This window comes from Sesamum indicum, linkage group LG6, assembly GCF_026168435.1.
Source record: "Sesamum indicum cultivar Baizhima isolate 11 linkage group LG6, ASM2616843v1, whole genome shotgun sequence".
NCBI lineage: Eukaryota > Viridiplantae > Streptophyta > Magnoliopsida > Lamiales > Pedaliaceae > Sesamum > Sesamum indicum.
The window spans coordinates 22,003,605-22,022,823 of record NC_142662.1 but is presented as its reverse complement, the minus strand read 5'-3'; the positions used below and the strand labels follow the sequence as shown (position 1 = coordinate 22,022,823).

Genomic DNA, 19,219 nt, shown 5'->3' with positions numbered 1-19,219 from the left:
TTTTTCCTAATAACAGCTTTTTTCTGCTTTTCATTTTTTTACAAACACAACTCCATTTTGAATTCTGCTGCAATTTCTAATTTTTTGTACAACATTCATTTTTTTAAACACTCCCTATAAGCTAAGCTGTAAGCTTGCTGGAAGTTTGAAGTGCCTGTGACCAGCACAGCAGTTCATCTCGACTTCCTCGTATCTACTGTGAACTAATGGTTTTTACTCGGAAACTCCAAACAAAGGACAAACACACACACACACACACATATATATAAACTGGATGTAGAGGCCGGACTTTCGTTGTTTCTGAATTGATATTTTTGAGTCAACAATGTTGTTGTTTTGAAACAGAATGCTTTTAAATAACACTGCTACCATCCCCACCCTGACTATGATCAAGTTGTTGGCCTAACACATAACAAATAATAGTTTTTGGGTCCTAAAACGTCAAATCGGGTTAAAAATAGGGATAATTACACTCTCATTTTTTAAAGTTTGGTGTAATTATATGTAGATTTTTTGTAGTTTGAAAAATTAAATCGAGCATCCCTGAATTTTGCTTTCGTCTAATAAATAAGTCCCTCTGTTAGTTAAAATTCACTTAATTTGTTGATATTAATAAAAGAAATTCAGAAAAAACTCTGATTGACTTTTACTGACTTGTTGCAGGTCAAATAAATCTTTTATGACCAAATCACTCTCATACGTCTTCAATTTTCACGCGTTAATGCATGTGAGGAGGTATATCTTCACTGTTATAAGGATAACTTGGTCTAAAATAAATTATTTGACTTGCAATAAGTTAGTAATCAGTCAATCGAGGGTAAATATCAATTTTCATTCAATTTCTCTTTTTTTTGTTAATATCAACAAATTCAGTAAATTTTGATTAATTGAGGGACTTATTTGTTAGATGTAAGCAAACTTCAAGGATGCTAGATGTAATTTCCCAAACTACAACAATTTATATGTAATTACACTAAATTTTGAAGGAGGGAGTGTAATTATCTCTTAAGAATAAGACTATATAGGGGGGAGTGTTAATTTTAGAAAAAAGTTTATAAGTGATTATTAAAATGTTAAAGTTGGGAGTGTTAATTTGGAAGTAATAATCACAAGTAGAAAAAAGTTGATGTGGTAGTGTTTCATAAATAAATAAATAAATAAATGGTGTATTACCAAATTATTTGTTAAATTATCGAGGAGTAATTACATTTTGGATTCGACTTATAATTGTTTTTATACTTGTCATGTAGATTTTTTTGTGTCAATTTACCATCCAAACTTTACGAAATTTTGTACTTTGCCATTTACAAATATTTTTCCAACTAATTTTTTTGTCGAAAAATCACCATATGCCGTGCATATGTGATATTTAAGGATTATGTAATGTAATATTTTTCACATATACACAGCATGTGATGCTTTTGTAGTAAAATCTAGGAGCAGAATCTGTACTTTATTATTATGTGAGAGCACTCTTTTGGTGTCACATAATTATGGTCTTCCATTTTTTAATTTAAATTAATAAACTATTTTATACGTCTCAATTTATTTTGCCCTTCCATAACTACGTTTTGGTAGTTATCTTTTTCTTTTTTATTTTTTTCCCCCTCATGCATTGGTTTATTTCTCCACATTATTTATGTTTGTTTATCAGTATCTTTTTTTATAAATCAAAATATTTTATTAGCTTATTATCTTATATACATCTATATATATTAGTTTTAATTTGTTTTATTAAAATTAAATAGTACAATTTATATAGATATTTAATTCTAAATAGTTTTTAAAAATTATACATATGTATAGAATGTGTCATGCTACACTTTTTAGTTTAAAGAGATAATTACACTCTCCTTTGTTGAAATTTAGTGTAATTATACGTAAGTTTTTTATGGTTTAAATAATTACATCTATTACCCTTGAAGTTTACTTCCATCAAACGAATAAATCCTTCCGATAGTAAAAATTCATTGAATTTGTTGATATTAAGAAAAAGTTAAGTAAATAAAAATCTTTATTTACTTTCAATTGATTTAATGATAACTTACTGTGTCTTTTATAACTAAGCTATCCTTGTAATGGTGAAGATGTACCTCATCACATACATTAATATGTAAAGATGTATAAAAGTAATTTGATCATAAAAATATTTATTTGACCTCCAATAAATCAGTAATAAGTCAAAGGGGTAAATATAAATTTTTATCAAGTTCTTTTGTAATATCATTAAATTCATGAATCTTGTTTAACGAAAAGACTTATTTGTTAGACAAAAGCACATTTCGTGATACTAAATGTAAGTTTTCAAATCACATGGAGTTTACGTATAATTTTTGGGAAGGGTAGTGTAATTATCTCTAGTTAAAATGATCACACGTACCCCTATTATCATTTAAGTAACCAATGGCTTGATGAATTTAAAAAAGAAAAAGAAAAATAAATTTGAATGAAGAGAAATTGCATTTTTAGTCCTATATCTTAGGGTAGTATATTTATTATCACACTGGTTATGAGATTCACATTAATAGCTCTACAAATTACAAATATTGATGGATTCAACCCCATAACCATATGGTTAAGGAATTTTAGCTTTGTCATCTAAATTAGGCTTCATTAGAAATGCTAACCCAATAAAAAAACTAAAATGATGTGTTTCCTAGTTGTGTAGAGATGCTTTCAGCGTACAATGTCATTTTACGGAGCCTAGCCCTAAATGTCTTCCAAATTATAGTTTCCACCTACCACATGAAGGTGAAGTTCCTTGCTGAAATAGGAGTAGAAAAGGTTACAGACGATCAATACACACCCTAAAAATGCATGTCGAGTCCTTAAAAGGAGACAATAGGAAGGACATGGAAGATCCTCCTCAGCTTCACAAGAAGAGAAAGAAGCTTATGCAATACAATGAGCATGAAAACGAGGTTTTTGCCCGTAGAAAAGCGACTTGGCATCTAGCTAGTACCAAGAGAGCCAGACAAGACTACTGGGATTGACTTCTAATTGAGTCCGAAATTAGCAACTAACCACTTTCTTGCATGAAAATGCAGATGTCTTTGCACGGTTGGCCCGTGACTTGGTGGGAGTCAATCCTATCATCAAGGTACATAGCCTGACCTTAAACCCATCTTTCCCTTCTGTGAAGTAGAAGAAAAGACACTTCGGTTCTGGAAATGACAAGATCATCCAAGGGGGAGGTAAGTAAGCTCCTTGCTCTCAGACCCTTAAAGAAATTTCAATTTCTATAATGATTATTCAGTGTCTTGCTTGTCCTCAAGCTAGGTTGCTCTAAAGATTTCACCCCCTGCCTTGGATAGCCCAACTAGTGGATTACATCCCTAGTCACTAACTTTTGAGTATAATTGATGGATCTATACGTTACAAATATTGTTGGGTTTGAACCTATAACTTTATAGTCAAGGAATTTCAGATTCGTCATCTAAATTAGGCTTCATTTTTACCATGATCCCACTTAATACATGTATTTTATGCAACGTTATTTTTAAATTATAATTTAATTTAAATATATTATTTATTTTGAAAGAGAATGCTTATCGATATATAACATAAAAGTGTGATAGAAGATTCAAACCTCATTTATGACAGCTACAAAACTAAAGAAAAGTAGCTAGTGCACGTAGGAACCAATGCAAACGTTGGGCCTGCTCCATCTCTCCAACCACGCATTATAAATTCTCTAACAGCTATATATGTAACACGCTTTTAACAGCCCTGTTTTATATATTGAGAAAGAACGCGTCAACCGGCCAAACACCTTGGCATTTTGCACCCCCTCCTCCTCCATATTACATCATCCCAACTTCTCCATCACTCAGCAAGAAAAACTAAGGGAAGATCGAAGAGTACTGTGTTTGTGATCAGCAATGGGAGATAAGGCAACACTAGCAAAGGCCAAAATGGAGTTGGAAGAGCTGTATTTGGGAGTCCCAGACGAGTCAGTGAACCTCACTTTCCAAGACTTAGCTCAAGTGAGGCAACAGAAAGCAGAGAAGAAGAGGCCGTCTTCGTCTCCGTCTCCTATCATCGAGAAATCTGTCTCTCCCTTAGCCAAACTGCCCAGCCTAGACTTCAACAAGGCCTTGGAGATGGAAAACTCGTCTCGGGCTACTCATTCCAATTACTATAGCCACCACCAGCGGCCTCAGGACGGCGACTTGTGGCCGGGGGCACAAGGCCATGCCTATGGCCACCACAACCATCGTGCCTACGCAAACAGCTTCGATGATCATCTTGATCATCATGGAGGCGGTGGGGATCAGAGAAGCATGGTTTATGATGATATGAGCCATGTGAGTGGAATGAGTGTGGCTTATGGCATGGAGAGAGGCCGAAGGCGGCGGCCTGGGATTCCGCACTCCAATATTTGCACTATTTGCTGCAATTACATATATATTTGTCGCCACCGTTGCTTGGTGATTACTCATTTCCACCTTATCATACATCATGCTATAATTACAAAATTAATTTTCACTTATGATTTATTTGTTCATGTACAGGTATGCGGCAGAGTTTATTGCAGGCAATGTGTAAGCATGGGGATGGGAGAGATGCCTGAAGGTAGAAAGTGTATTGAGTGTTTGGGGAGAAGATTCAGCCAAAGGTATACAAAATTCTAACCTAAATATTAGATGTTCTTTTGCATCAGCCAGTGTGAATCATGCTACATCAGTAACCGAACAACTCTTGTACTAACATCACATTGATTCACATCGTTAGATGCGAAACGTTGGTGTAAATTTTACGTAAACTATAGAAGTTTTTCGAGGTACTTTTCTCGAAGAACTTACAAATCAATAACTTTAGGCAAGAAATGCATTTGCAGCCTGCATGTTCTGCTTTGGCCCTCCTCCTACTGATACTGCAATTCAGAAAGGAAAAAATTGACATGTCAAGAATTTATGTTCGTGGACTGTTTGAAACTACTTGAAAGAGAAGTAGAAAAGATCAGCGGCCAAAGTTGTCCCCCTTCAGTTGTCTAATTATCCCTGTAGTGAAAATACAAAGGGGTGTTTCCAACATCTAAAAATAAGTTGAAAATAGTATTTTTTTTTTATTTACCATTTTTAAACAGCTTAAATTAAGCTGATTTGAACTGAAAATTATCATAAGCAGCCCTGTTTCAATTTTTATAACTTATTATTGTTATTATGAACTAAACACATCAAACAGGGAACTTGCAACTTGCACAGAAATCACTGTCAAAAGCTTCCTAGGAATTAACCAAAAAGCCTAATTAAATAGCCAAACCATCTCTTGAGTACATTGGAATTGACTTGTTTGTTCCTAATACAAAACATTCTGCCGCCCAAGAATCACCTACTAAGCCGACCTTGTCTCATTAGACTCTACGTCAGAATCATGAGCATAGTTTATGTCCACAAAATTACTATACTCACTCGGCAGATTAGTTGGAAGTTTATGAGCAACCAGCTAAATAAACTATCAGTCACAGCAGTTGTCGTTATGCATATATTTCCAACAGGTACATACAGAAGGCGGGCAACGTCGGGTGCTGCATGGGATATTCGTCTATGGTTAAGCAACAAGAGCTGAAGTGGGCGGAAAAAGGGCCGAGGAGGAGCGGTGAGAACAGATATAACCACAGCATGATGGCGTCGAGATCAAGAAGCCCTGTCGCCCCGGCAACGCCATCCAGGCCACATTCTCCCAGCAATCCCCCTTCGTTCATCAAGAGCTCGCCTTATTCGCCTTACTCGCCGACTAGCCACCATCCCTTGCCTTTCTAGCTCAGAGTATTAATTAGTTAGCATCTTTTGCTTATGTTCCTCTAAAGATGACAATAAGTTATTGTTTCGTTGGGTTTTTTTGGTTGAGAAGTACTAACTAAAGATGTTGATTTTGTTCTTTGAGATCTTTATATTTTCTAGTAAAAATGGTTATGGTTTGTGATGATATGCATTGAAATTGTGGGGATTTAAGTAGTGAAGTGTAGGAAATTTTTGCACGAACTCGATTCGACCAAATTTAAACTAATTATATGGCAAGTGTAATACATTTACTGTGTAATTAGTGTACAGTTCAGAAAAATTGACCAATCACATAGCAAGTATAATACACTTGATTCGTGATTAATTTGATTAGGCCAAATCTAATCTTAGGCAAAAATTTTCCAATCTCATGAAGAATCTAAGTAGGGTAAATTACAACAACCTCCCTTGAAATTTGTCATAATTACAAATACTTTCTCATTGTTTAAAAAATTATAAATACCCTTGATGTTTGAAGAAATTATGTAATTTTTGGATGGATGTATGAAATTGTCAACTTTATCTTTACTGTATTTTTTATTTTTTTAAAAAAAAATTAAAAAGTTATAACAAAATCGAATAGGGTGGATGAATTTTCTTTTAAAATTATAAAAAATTTATCCACTTAGTCCTAAAAAAATTTAAAAAATAAATAAATTATAATTTTTAATCCACAAGGGTATTTTGGTCAATTCATTATAAAATATTGATGAAAAACTAATGGATTAAACTAATTGTTAGACTGCCGTTAAAATAAGAGGGGTATTAATAATTTTTCAAACAATAAAAAGATATTTATAATTATGCAAAATCTCAGAAAGAGTAGTTGTAATTTGCCCATCTAAGTATTTTTAACATGTTATCCAAACTTAACGTATATACATGCATATTTTTTCCATCTTAAATTTGGTCATGTGCTTGTATGATAAGTTGGGATGATAGTTGGAAGTTGCCTAGGATTGCTCCTAGGTTTTGAATGATTAGGTCATTTCTTCCACAACTCTTAATTAGAGTCCCTCCCTCATATACGTTTTCTCTCCTCTCTACACAAGGAATTCGGCCTCTCCTCTCTCGAGCCCAAGTAGATTTCCTCTCATCTCTATCTTGTGTTTTTCTTTGTTTAGAACCAAGTTAAGTACAATCTTGCTACTACAAAATTTGAATCTCATCCTTTTTGGTGTGGTGTGGACGCTTTTATAGGGTTCCTACGTTGGAATCTCCATTAGACGGATCTTGGAGAAAGGAGTAACGCGTGTAGCTAATCTAAAGGAAAAAACAAGGATTTAAGTATTGGATTTTGTTTTCTCCGTAGCCTAACATAGATCTAGTTTTATTCAAATTTTATTTCTGCGTTTATACACTTTTAACTTGGGAACCTTCAACAATACATCCCTTGAATGCCAGTTAATTGCTTTTAAATTCGAAGTTCCGCACTTTCACTGTGTTCTCGGGCCGATCCCACTTCCTTTCAGTCCTTACATTTTATCACATTCTATTACGCACTAACACTCCCCTGCGACAAATCCTGGGGAAATCTGAGACTTCAGGTAAAATGATCAAAGGGAGTGTAGAGCTCAGTGAGTATGACATCTCTTATCAGTCTAAGAAGGCCATCAAGGCCGAAGTACTAGACGAATTCATGTCAGAGACAACACAAATTGAGGAAGATGAACGAGATTGTCTACTCCATGTATGCTAGCAGTGGAGTTGAAATCATACTAACTAGACCTGAGGGGGACAAGCTAGAGTTTGCCCTGAGATCTGATTTCGAAGCCTCAAACAACGAGGCCGAATATAAAGTCCTCATAATAGGTATCAAAATGGCTCTTCATGCAGGAGCAAGTTCTCAGTTGATGACCAACCAAGTGGAAGACATGTATGACATAAAGGAGGACAAAATGAAGGAATACCTCTAAGAAATAAGTGAATTGAAGAGGAAACTCAAAAGCTTCCAGCTTCATCAAATTCTTTGCACTAAGAACACTAAAGCAGACTACCATGCTTGGCTAGCCAACTCCTTAGTTGACTGCAAAATACTCGCACCAGCAGTGTAAGAACACTTACTAAAACTTCTAATGATATTGATAGGAATATCTTGCAGATCAACATGGATTGGAGGAAACCCATCCTTAACTACCTACTGGAAAGAACGGTTCCTGCCAATAAAAATGAGGCAGCCCACCTGAATAGCACGGCAACCCAATTTACTTTTCTAGGAGAAATACTCTACAAATGCAGCTTCTCTTACCCCGACCTCGAAGCTACAGGAGATATACAAAGGATCCTTTGGATCTCATATAGGTGGAATGACTTTTGTAGGAAAGAAACTACAAGCTGGATAGTTTTGGCTTACTCTCAAGATTGATATAGTGGACTGGTTAAAGAAGTGTGACAGAAGCACGTCTCACTCATCCATGTACCTGCTGAACCTTTTAAAGTTCGTTCAACACCCTGCCCATTTATCAAATAGGGAATGAGTATAGTAGGTCCTTTTGCCAACTGCACAAGGACAACGCAAATTTATACTGGTAACATTAGATTACTTTAGCAAGTGGGTGGATACCGAACCCCATGCCAAGATTACAAAGAACAAAATGCTCAAATTCCTTTAAAAAATAGTCTGTAGGTATGGCTTCCTCATGAAATTATTTTCGATAATGGTCGTCAATTTTAGGGCTGAAAAGTTTAGGACTCGTCACTCATCAAACAACGATTTACCTTAGTGGCCATTTTCCAAGCTAATAGGTAAGTGGAGGTCACGAAGAGGATATTAGTACAAGGTATCAAAACCAAGCTTGAGCAACTAGGAAGGCAATGGGTTGTTACCCTGCCCAGCGTGTTATGGTCCAATAGGACAACCACTTGGTCAACAATAGGAGAAACTTCTTTCAACCTAACGTACAGTTCAGAGGTCGTAATCCCTAACAAAATTCACACTATACCTACCCCCTCAACATTTTTTTCTCAAAGTCCAAAAGTAAGGAAGTGGGAGCAAAGTAACAGGCCCATAACTTAACTTATCCATACTAATCTAATAGACCCAAGAAAGGAGCCGAATCTAACAAGTTGAGTCAGCATACAACAGTGATGACACGTCATACAAGTTACCGACACCTTTGGATACGTCATATTAAAAGAATTCTGATTAAATCCAAGATATTCGATTGGAATTAATTCTTTTATCATCAAGTATCAGAATCCTGAATTCTCAAACAGGATGGTCAGACTTCTATCAAAAGGTAATATCTTTATCTAGATAAATCTAAATTCTAAACTGCCTTCTATTTATATTTAGCTAATTAACATACGCAGCTACCCAACGATATACCATTTGCCCTAAATATTCTCCAAATCCTGCTCTACGGACATCTATAAATTTAGACTATGCGCAGTCATTTTGGTAAAATAAGCTCTCACACTCTTACTCTTATTCTCTCTCGATTTTTATACTATTTACCTTACTTTTTGCTCTCCAGATGAATTATATCACTTTCATATTATTTTCAATCACTATTCTGACTTTGATTCAACTTTTCCTTTTATTTCTTCCACAAATACATTCTAACTTAAGAATGAGAGTACCAACTTTTATTTTGTTGTTCCCTGATAATCTTAAAATTTTTATAAAAGTTCTTGGACTATTTTAATGTTACTGAACCCTGACACGCATCAGCATTAATATTGGCTAAATGATTATTATTCGCCGCATTTTCAAGAACAACTTAGATTATAGTAACATATTTATAACTTCTACAATTATTTCTTCAAAAAGTTAATATCCCTGAAAATAAAACAATGTGAATCATTCAATAAATAAATCTATAAATTCCACAAGTATTTTGTTCTTATTATGAAAAAGGATCATATTCTTGCTTAATTGATAAAGAAATTTTAAAAAATTAAGTTTGGAAAACTATTTAGTAGTCATAATTCCCCAAAACTACCAATTCTTAGAAATAAACAATATTTTCATTAAACCAAAGTTTGATAAAAAAAAAAAAAAGCACATAATTTGTAGTTTTTATCACACTATAATTAAGGATAATTAAATAATATTTTAAATTCTTCATTAACCTAAATAATGACATTAGTTTTGAAATTTAGCTACAATGTCTATTTAGAAGCATTCGTATAATTAATATTAAAATTATGAATCCAAACACCATAATAAGTTTTCTTAAATCAATTTGATATCACAAAAAAACGAGATTAGCTAATTTTTATTAACCTCGATGCGACTCATCACACTTGCACAAGATTTTGATGCAAGACTTTTTGTAATCCTATGCAAATAAAACATGGAGTATTCATAATAATACCATTTCATGCTAACTAAGGTAGCTAGGTAAGGGTGAAGCATACTCTACCCACCCCCTATTTACCTCTATTACACGGATAAGATTGATTAAACGACCTGAACACAATAATTTGTGTCATCCGTATTGATTTGATAAATTAATCCCTAACTTTTATTTCTTTTGAAAATGTGAATAACCTTGTCGTTTTTTCTTGATATCTTTCCTCCATCACAATTATTTTCTAACATTAGGTACAAGCACAACATTAAAATAATGTCAAAAACGAAAGTCATGTTTTTTGCTCTCAAATAATCTTTTTATACTCTTAATTTAGAGAAGTTGACTTTTTCACCATAACTTTAATAGAGATTTTTAATCTAAACCTGGTAACACAAGCGGGGTGGTGGCGCAGTTGGCTAGCGCGTAGGTCTCATAGCTTTGTTGAGTGATCCTGAGGTCGAGAGTTCGAGCCTCTCTCACCCCAACTACTTCTTTTTCTTTTGTACTTTCCTTCCATTTGTTTTCTCTCCTCTTTGTCTCCAAGTTTTTTTACAATGGCTTTTGGAACACCTTGGATCGTTGTTAGGCGGACACCAATAGTTATGGCTTTTTTATTTATGGGATAATTAAAAATAAATAATTAAATTAAATTAAATTAGCTTTATTCATCACAGAGCCGGAGTGTATTATTTTTCTGTTCTTGTTATTTTAATCCTTTGCCATTAGATGCATGATATTTTAATTTGTGTTCATTTATGCATTAAACATCCGAGAATGATCAAAAGGTACACTCCTTCAATTCGGTGATTTTAATTATTACTTTTAATTATCATTTTTCTTACGCTTCCGTCACAATTCCGAGTCAATGCCCACCCTTTCACAAAGCCCACATATCACTATGAACAACCCATATAGCTCGATTGTACATTGGATGACAGCTATAAAATATACTCTTGAGGGTTGGGTCTCAAATGTTCAAAATCGAGGACCTCAAAATATGACATCTAGAGTACTATTGAGACTTGCACTAATTATTGCATTCATTGAAGAGTACCACATCTCATTAGCTACAGCTGTTGGAACTCTATGCAACTTTTAGTGGGTGATTTATAAGATTGTCAAACCGACTGAATTAACTTGTGAGGCGTTGACATATGGAAGACTTTGAGGCTTGATCGCTATAATTGGTACTCTTGGAATCCGATAATACGAGATTAGTCCCCAGATTTTAAAAAGCACGACAGTCACATATATATATATATATGATGGTGTCTTGGATGTTTTCATTATAACCCATAACTAGTGCAATCAGAATATGTAATAAGGAATATGGATTCCAAAGTAGAATCCATCATCTATCAGTAAATGACAATTAAATCTCTTATGCACTTTGAAATAAGGCTAAACTCGTTGAATCTGTGGCCACAACACTTGGTCAAATAGAGAATGGTTCCGTATGTTAATTGATAGAGTAAACACATCTTGAGTATTGAGCACAGATGAGACGTCTAGTTCAAGATGAAAACCAACGTCAATTCCATGTTCTAGACTTATATCTAAAGATAGCTTATGAAATGACTGTACCTATATAATACTCATAAACCTAAAATATACACATTAATATTCATCAGTCTCTAGTTCATAAACCATTACTAGACGACCCACTTTATATTGTGGTCATTATTTTTGTTAAAAAAACTTGAACTTTTGAAACACACATAATATGTGATCATAAGAACTTGATAAGACAATTACATCCAAACATTCTGAAATTAGGTTTAATTCATAAATAGCTCATAACTTTTATAAAATTACAGTAGAAATGTCGATCTAATTTATCTCAAAAACTATACTCGTAAATTAAATCTATTTGTACTTATAATTAAAATTACAGCCTACACAGGTGTATTTATAATTTTGCAAAAAAATAAATTAGTATATATTGCAACTACAACCTCAAAATACTGTACTTATAATTTTGCAAATGACCTACTATATTTATGCAATTAAACTCAAACCACGTAATTTATCTGTTTAAATACTTTATTTGAAATATTCTAAACAAGATGGGCCAATCCTGGGATAGAATTAAAAACGCTTAATCAGGGCAATGTTTAATAGCATGCATATATGTTATGCAGCCAACCACCAATAACTCATCGTCACAAACACAGAATCCAAAATATGCACGAAAATAAGATCTTACAACAAGGGTAAGCCCCAATAGAAATTATAACGGTAAATTACAATGAATTCTTCCTGAAATTTGGCATAACGACAAAATTGATAATTTCATAACTCCATTCAAGAATTACATAATTTAATAAAACATAATAGAGGTATTTGTAATTTTTCAAACAACAAGAGAATTTTTGTAATTATGCCAAAGCTTGTAATTTACCCAAATCATAAGAATCTTAGAACAAGATAGCCCACTGGAATCCGTCATCCTACAATGAATAACATCATTGGTCCAAGACTACTGAACAAGAGGTTTTATATAAGGCACACAGAGCTGACAACATCGTCTGCGCTAATAAGCATTTTCTTGGACACCATACAGCTAAACTGTCTAACTAAGTTATATTGATGTAGCGAGCAAAACAATGCAAATTGTATCTTCACAAAAGATACTTCCCTAAAATTTAAAACAAAGCATTTCCTCACGTCAAATCTATTGTACACCCATATGCACAAGGTTTCAACAAGGGAAGTTGAGGTTGAGGAAACCTTGCCTATCTATCTGCTATTGGTCGACCACTTGCTTCCACGAAATCATCTTGGTGTTGATACACGCCCCACCTGATACTGATGATATAAAGTAAAGGGATTATCTTTAATCTTCATTCACCGAAGACTAAAATGAAAATAAAAAGAAAAAGAAAAGAAACCATGAACAAGCACACTGTTTGTGCTAGTGTCTAAATCAGCATTGTGAATGCAAAGATTGTCTTTCAGTTGTAGAACATGCCAATTTCCTAGGGTTATCTGTCTCCCAGAAACAACTGCTGTGAGCACTCTGCAATACCAAATCACTCAGAGCCCCTGTTTTAAGAGAGATGGGGATTGAGGGACAAATCACTCAGAGCCCCTGTTTTAAGAGAGATGGGGATTGAGGGACAAATCACTCAGAGCCCCTGTTTTAAGAGAGATGGGGATTGAGGGACAAATCACTCAGAGCCCCTGTTTTAAGAGAGATGGGGATTGAGGGACAAATCACTCAGAGCCCCTGTTTTAAGAGAGATGGGCATTGAGGGACTACACTAGCTGCTAACGAGCCAGGGAATATTTGGGTTCATTTCTCCTCACTGGAGGCATTTATGTGATTTTGCATGCAGTACCAGGATGTAAAATGCATAAGAAATAAGCAGTTCTAAAGCACATGGAAAATTTCTTTCCTTAGCAGCTTGACATAAAAGAGAGCACAAGGAAAGAAGGCTCTTTCAATACAACTCAGTGCATAATTGAGGTATTTTACCTGAGTTGAATAAGATGAGGTTTCAGCAAGAAACTGGACAAATTCTCTCTTCTTTGTTTCATAGCTGTACCTCACATGGTCTAATAGTGCTTGTTCTCTCTGCAGATCTTCCCATGCTCGATCCTTCTTTCGTTTGGTCTCCTTCAATTGATTTTCAGTCTCAAAATAGTTCACAGGGAGGTTGAACCTTTGGCAATCACAGGGGAACTTGACATCTATATTTTCCCTAAAATGATAGAAGCAAGTGTAAATAAATGCACATGAGGAAAAGAAAAAAGTGAGTGACTGACATTCAAATTTTTTAGATTAATATAAATTTTTAAACATCAGGAGTTAGAAGCTCTGGGGCAAACACCAGTCTATTTGTTGTAAAGATATATATTCCGAGAATGATGCGTCTTTCGGAAGAAAAAAAGAATGACATTTTATAAATTAAGACCAAGCTTCTCACCGATGATGACCCAAGGCGAATACTCCAGGACTTCTTATCATTCCTCCGTCTAGAGATATGGCTCCATTTGGTATACAAGGGAGAGCCTTTAACATGTCTTCCCTTGATCTGTATACTTGCAAATTCGAGAAGAGGTAATAGAATAGTGTCTCCCGTAGACTGTGCCCAGTTTTCGAGATACCATATAAGTTAGTATTGTCAATTGTGATCATATTAACAGCAAAACCAAGAAAACCTTGAGGAGTTTCCCCATTGATTAATCTTGGTTTTAGAAGATCAAGCCTCCTTTGAGGGTCATCAGCTATGAGCTCACCAGCATATGGTCTAAGCACAAAACCACAAGAGAAAATATAAAACATAAGGTAAGTGTGTAAGAGAGAGCTAATTGATAACCTGAAAAAATTGACCTGAAAACACACAACATACATTAGGTTTTCAAGACAAATAACAAGAAAACGGTCATCCTGAGGCCTCCCAGTCGATGCTGCAAATGCATCAATTCCGAAACCTTTATTTATTAAACCATCTTTCGTATATCCTTCCAGGGCCTTGACACCTTCAAACGTCTTGCAGACCACTGCTAGCATGGTTTCTAGTCCCAAATACTCTGAAAAAAGCCTAAGCCACACAATTCAACAACAAATAAGTCAACCACACAGGATTAGTCGTATGTATTTTACTTTAGTTTCTGAAATAGTTTTCACGGTCCTTCATCCACAAACCAATCTCTTAATCACAGCCAAAAAAATTGAGTTGTTTGGCTAGTCTCCAGCAACTTATGCAAGTATCTCAATGATAGAGAAAAGGAACCAGTACACATCCATTCAAATACAAGCTTGTACGTAAATTCATATGAAATGCTTCAGATAAAGGAAAAATGAAATTATATCAAGGAACATGCAGTTCCCTTGTTTATCAAAATGGAAATGATGTTAAAAGGAAAAAGAAAAAGTAGAAAAATTAGACCAACCTGCTAAGGTTAACATCATCAACTTTTCCAAGTGTAGCCACTATACCAAGCACATCTTTCATCAATGGATGATCAGAAACCTGAGCTTCAGGGTTACTTCTCATCCTGCACAAAAGGGCAGCTACAGACTTCTTGCACTTCAGAATATGCTGAATTATTTCTTCCTCACTCTCCACAGAGGAAGGGTCTTCATTTTCCACTTTGGAGAAACTTGCTGTGTGATACTTCCCAATAGAAACTGTAAGGACATGTGGGATAAATCTATGAAAACTTCTCACTTAAAAAACAAAAACAATTTTGTTAGCAAATGGAGAGACATATCAGTAGCCATATAACTGAATAGAAGCAAGGAATGCAACAATCCAGATTTGATAACATATTCGTGACATTAATTTCAAGAAAGACTGGGTGGAATTTGGAAATATGGATACCTTGCATTTCGAGAATTGAGTCTTCCAGTTTGTTTTTCAGAGTCTTTAAGTATTTGACATTGACCTCATGATGCTTAATCTTTTCACCCAGCTCCTGCAGATCATCCTGTAGTTTCTGAAAAATTACATCAACTCATGTCATTAGTTCCCTTAAGATAATGGATAAGTTCTTTCAGTTAAAACGAAAATACCAAGTTACAAACTGACATCAAACACAAATACATACACATGATCGCATAAATTCAGGCAAATACTCACTTTTCATCCGTTAAGTATAGGGTTGTTGCACTTTTGGTCCATTATCTTTTTAAGAAACACAATTGCTCCTATAAGTTTTATACTCTTAGTCACATTTAGTGTTGTAATTATGTAGTCATCAATTTTAGTCCGGTATGTATTTCAATAAAACACATCCTGCATGTTTTCCAAATATGAGACTTTTAGTCCTTTTTTGGCCAGAGTAAAAAAACGGTGGCCGGAAAAATTAAGTAAACTTCAGATGGGAATAAAGACGTTATTTTTCACAAGAAAAAAAAAACACGTATCCTCAAAATCCCAAGCCAAAATTCCCAATTTCCTCTTCCACTCTCAAACCCTAAGTTTACACCCATATCCCCCCTAACTCTCTTCCTAATTTCTCACCCCGAATTCCCTCCAATTCTCTTCTTGGTAATCGGTAAACTTTCTGAAATATTTGAGAATTCTCCAAATGCTTGATTTGAAGAGATCAGGGAATTTTTGGGTAGGATTGAAGATTTTGGGGAATTTGTTTTATTAGTTTTCATATGGGGAATTAGGGACCGAGGAATTAATTAGTCCGATTGTATGGGCATTTGGCAAACATTAAGTAAATAATGCATGAAAACATGCATCTTTTCTCTAGTAAGAAATCTCAATCGCCGACACTAAAAGTGTCACATTTGCAAAGCATACAAGACTAGATGTGTTTTATTGAAATATAAACAGGACTATGTTTGATGACTATTTAAATGACTAAATGCGTCACAAGTATAAAACTTTTTGAAAAAGATACCCCTAGACTTATCGGATGAAAAGTGAAATTTTGCATAAAATTCACCACGGACCACCTGAGGAAATTAGTGACTACCTTAGAATGGTTTACAACTGACTCAGCAGGCTGACCATGCATTCCATTTTGCATGTCCTCCCTTGAAAAGGGAGCACTCTCTCCAACATGCTTAAGTGCTGACGGATCGACAACAACCAATGCCCTAGAGTTGATTGGCAGCTGGCGTAGAAACAACATTAAATACAATTGGTACACACAGAAAAGCACACACTATTATGCATAACCCAAACATAGACAAGTACGGTAGGAGTTAAAATTCTCTTTCCGCTGATAATGTATGGATGTAAAAGCTCATAACTGAAAATGGCATATTTTCAAGCTTATTTGGTATCCTATGCAAATCAGACATCAAGTCTCTATAAACTAACAAAAGAATGGTACGTACTGAATTAGATTACAGTAATCCTCATAGTTAGATCAATCATTTATAACCCGTACGGACCAGCAAGAACAAAATGGAAACTAAATCTGGATTATCAACCCCATTAAACATTAATAAGCAAATCGATTGCAGTAAGTTATACCTGGTAACAAATTACATGACATAAAATGCAGTAAGCTTTACCATATACAACTAAATGACATAAAACAGACACCTATACAACCACATTTGAACAAGCTAACACAAATGCATGCTTGCAAGGTTTAACCACTTAACCAAATTCCAAACAAGAGAGATTGACTACTGATAAAAATATTACTACAGATTTAACATACAGAAACAAAATGTTGCTTAATGCAAGCCCCTTACATAAAGACTCGTTAAATTTGAAAACATCAAACTCATCTTTCCTAAATGGGATGTATCGAATTATCAAAGTTTATAAATTTCTGGAACTGAAAAGTACCGAAAGCCATTCAAGAGAATCTTAAATTTGAAAAAAGTTTTTTTCTTTTCGGGGGGAGGCGGCGGTTGTGCATCCATTAGATAAACTTAAAAACTGCCAACAAAACCCATTACAATAGTTTCCTGTAAACCTCAAAATGCTTCACACAAAACCGCAACTTCAAAGAATAGAAACAAAATCACCCGTCAAAAACTCAGAATTTCACATTTTCTATCCGAAGTTCCCGAAACCAATCCAAAAAAATTAGGACTTGTGCATTGTATTCCAACAAATACAACTGCATGTCTAGGTTTTAGTGTTTCTTGCACTCTGGTGGACGTGGAAACAGCTCTGATCAACCTAGAAACCCAATTCATGAAAGCAAATAACAAGAAACAAACACAACCAATTTAAGTAAAACAAATTCAAACCGGAGTCAACGGTTCACTGTCCACGCCCATATGCCGCTGCTCGCCTCCGCCTAACATTGTCGGCCGTCGGGGGGGGGGGGGGGGACGCTGTTGAGGGAGTGACAATTGACACGGAGCAAGTGGAGAGAGAGAGAGAGAGAGAGAGAGAGACAGAGAGGAATCCTATTGAAAAGGAAAAATACAAACTGGCTCTCAGAGTAAGCTGGCTTCACAAATTAGGCCCACATACCTCTTTGCTAATTAACATTCCTAAATTGTAAATAGTATATAGGTAAAAAATTATAAATAATTTTTATGTTTGATCAATTTATATTAATTTTTTTAATTGAGCTTCGGATATATTAATTTTGTCACTATTATATTTTTAAAATAAATATAAAAATATCTAACGACGTGTTTGAAAAAATCTAACAAATTATTTACTTAGTCTATAAAAGAATTTAAAAAAAAAAATAGTTATAATTAATAATTCATAAGAACGTTATGGTCACCACAAATACCCTTCCAAATAAGAAGATATTTATCATAGATAATTACTTTTCCCCTCTTAAAAGTGATTGAGTTCATTTAATTTATTTAATCCTTTTTTGTTCGTATGATTAGACATGATAAAATTATTTATTATGCATAATCACATATTTAATTCGAATGATAAGAGTTCGATATTACAATCTTAATTTATGAAATAATGTATCCAATTTAAAAGATGGGATTAATTACTTTTTTTCTTATATGCCCTTCCACATAAAATTGATGTAATTTTCTTGATTCATATATTCACTCATTATTAAGTTGGTAGATTATTTTTCGCTTTTTCACAAAAAATATATTTTTCACTTTGGCTTTTTTCTGACTCGTGAAATATATATGTATGCTTAAAAGAATGTATTTTAAATTAGAATAAATCTATAATAAAAAAGTATTACTTTATTTTTTTTGGGACTTTCAAAAAATACTTGAATTTTAATTAGATAATTAAATTTCAAAAATTAAAATTTTTGTAATATTTTTATATTTTTTATAAAAACATTAAACCGTGGATCTTCTTCTTTTTTTTAAATGTCTATTTTAAATTTCTACTTCATATATATGAATGTAAAAAATATATAAATACTCCACAAGGATTATTGTTTTAAAAATTATATTTTAATAAATATTGAGACGTTTTTCATCTTTTCTAATTATTTAGAAGCTAAAATATTAAAATAAAAATAACATAAAAAATGATAATCTTAATTGTCTTTTTATATTTAATCATATTTTTTTATCTCTTTAATAAAATACTATATTATATTATAACAAAAGATATCACAGGTACAATACGTCAAATCAAATATAATGAATAATTGGATCAATTATTATTTTATTTTTTATTTCATTACGAATATAGTGCGTCCTTAGCATATCCAATTGTAGTGGTTAATTGATATTTCGGTACATCTTTCTACCACTCAAAA

General features: G+C 33.9%; 2 protein-coding genes and 1 non-coding gene across 3 annotated transcripts; 2 read left to right on the top strand and 1 right to left on the bottom strand.

The window, feature by feature from the left end:
• Nucleotides 1–3,756: 3,756 nt before the first annotated feature.
• Nucleotides 3,757–5,883, top strand: LOC105163975 (uncharacterized). Its single transcript, XM_011082512.3, has 3 exons — nucleotides 3,757–4,430; nucleotides 4,515–4,618; nucleotides 5,501–5,883. The coding sequence occupies exons 1-3, from the start codon at nucleotides 3,882–3,884 to the stop codon at nucleotides 5,763–5,765; spliced, it is 918 nt and encodes a 305-aa protein (XP_011080814.1). The 5' UTR covers nucleotides 3,757–3,881; the 3' UTR covers nucleotides 5,766–5,883.
• Nucleotides 5,884–10,481: 4,598 nt separating this feature from the next.
• TRNAM-CAU (transfer RNA methionine (anticodon CAU)) lies at nucleotides 10,482–10,568 on the top strand. Its single transcript is given in 2 exon segments — nucleotides 10,482–10,519; nucleotides 10,533–10,568. It is a non-coding gene; the product is annotated as a tRNA-Met (tRNA).
• Nucleotides 10,569–12,453: 1,885 nt separating this feature from the next.
• Nucleotides 12,454–17,941, bottom strand: LOC105163857 (protein DEFECTIVE IN MERISTEM SILENCING 3). Its single transcript, XM_011082353.3, has 8 exons — nucleotides 17,763–17,941; nucleotides 16,523–16,663; nucleotides 15,415–15,529; nucleotides 14,984–15,221; nucleotides 14,440–14,631; nucleotides 14,014–14,337; nucleotides 13,563–13,788; nucleotides 12,454–12,892 (listed from the first exon to the last, which is right to left on the bottom strand). Exons 1-8 carry the CDS (start codon nucleotides 17,817–17,819, stop codon nucleotides 12,860–12,862), a joined length of 1,326 nt encoding a protein of 441 aa, XP_011080655.1. The 5' UTR covers nucleotides 17,820–17,941; the 3' UTR covers nucleotides 12,454–12,859.
• Between the last annotated feature and the right edge of the window lie 1,278 nt (nucleotides 17,942–19,219).

What these genes read in the sequence shown, in the direction of transcription:
- LOC105163975 (XM_011082512.3), top strand. Translation starts at nt 3,882, where the DNA reads ATGGGAGATAAGGCAACACTAGCAAAGGCCAAAATGGAGTTGGAAGAG. An exon ending in TTTGTCGCCACCGTTGCTTG is followed by an intron (nt 4,431 to 4,514) that starts GTGATTACTCAT and finishes GTTCATGTACAG; the next exon opens with GTATGCGGCAGAGTTTATTG. An exon ending in GGGAGAAGATTCAGCCAAAG is followed by an intron (nt 4,619 to 5,500) that starts GTATACAAAATT and finishes TATTTCCAACAG; the next exon opens with GTACATACAGAAGGCGGGCA.
- LOC105163857 (XM_011082353.3), bottom strand. Translation starts at nt 17,819, where the DNA reads ATGTTAGGCGGAGGCGAGCAGCGGCATATGGGCGTGGACAGTGAACCG. An exon ending in CAGTTGTAAACCATTCTAAG is followed by an intron (nt 15,530 to 16,522) that starts GTAGTCACTAAT and finishes GTAATTTTTCAG; the next exon opens with AAACTACAGGATGATCTGCA. An exon ending in TTCGCCTTGGGTCATCATCG is followed by an intron (nt 13,789 to 14,013) that starts GTGAGAAGCTTG and finishes CTATCATTTTAG; the next exon opens with GGAAAATATAGATGTCAAGT.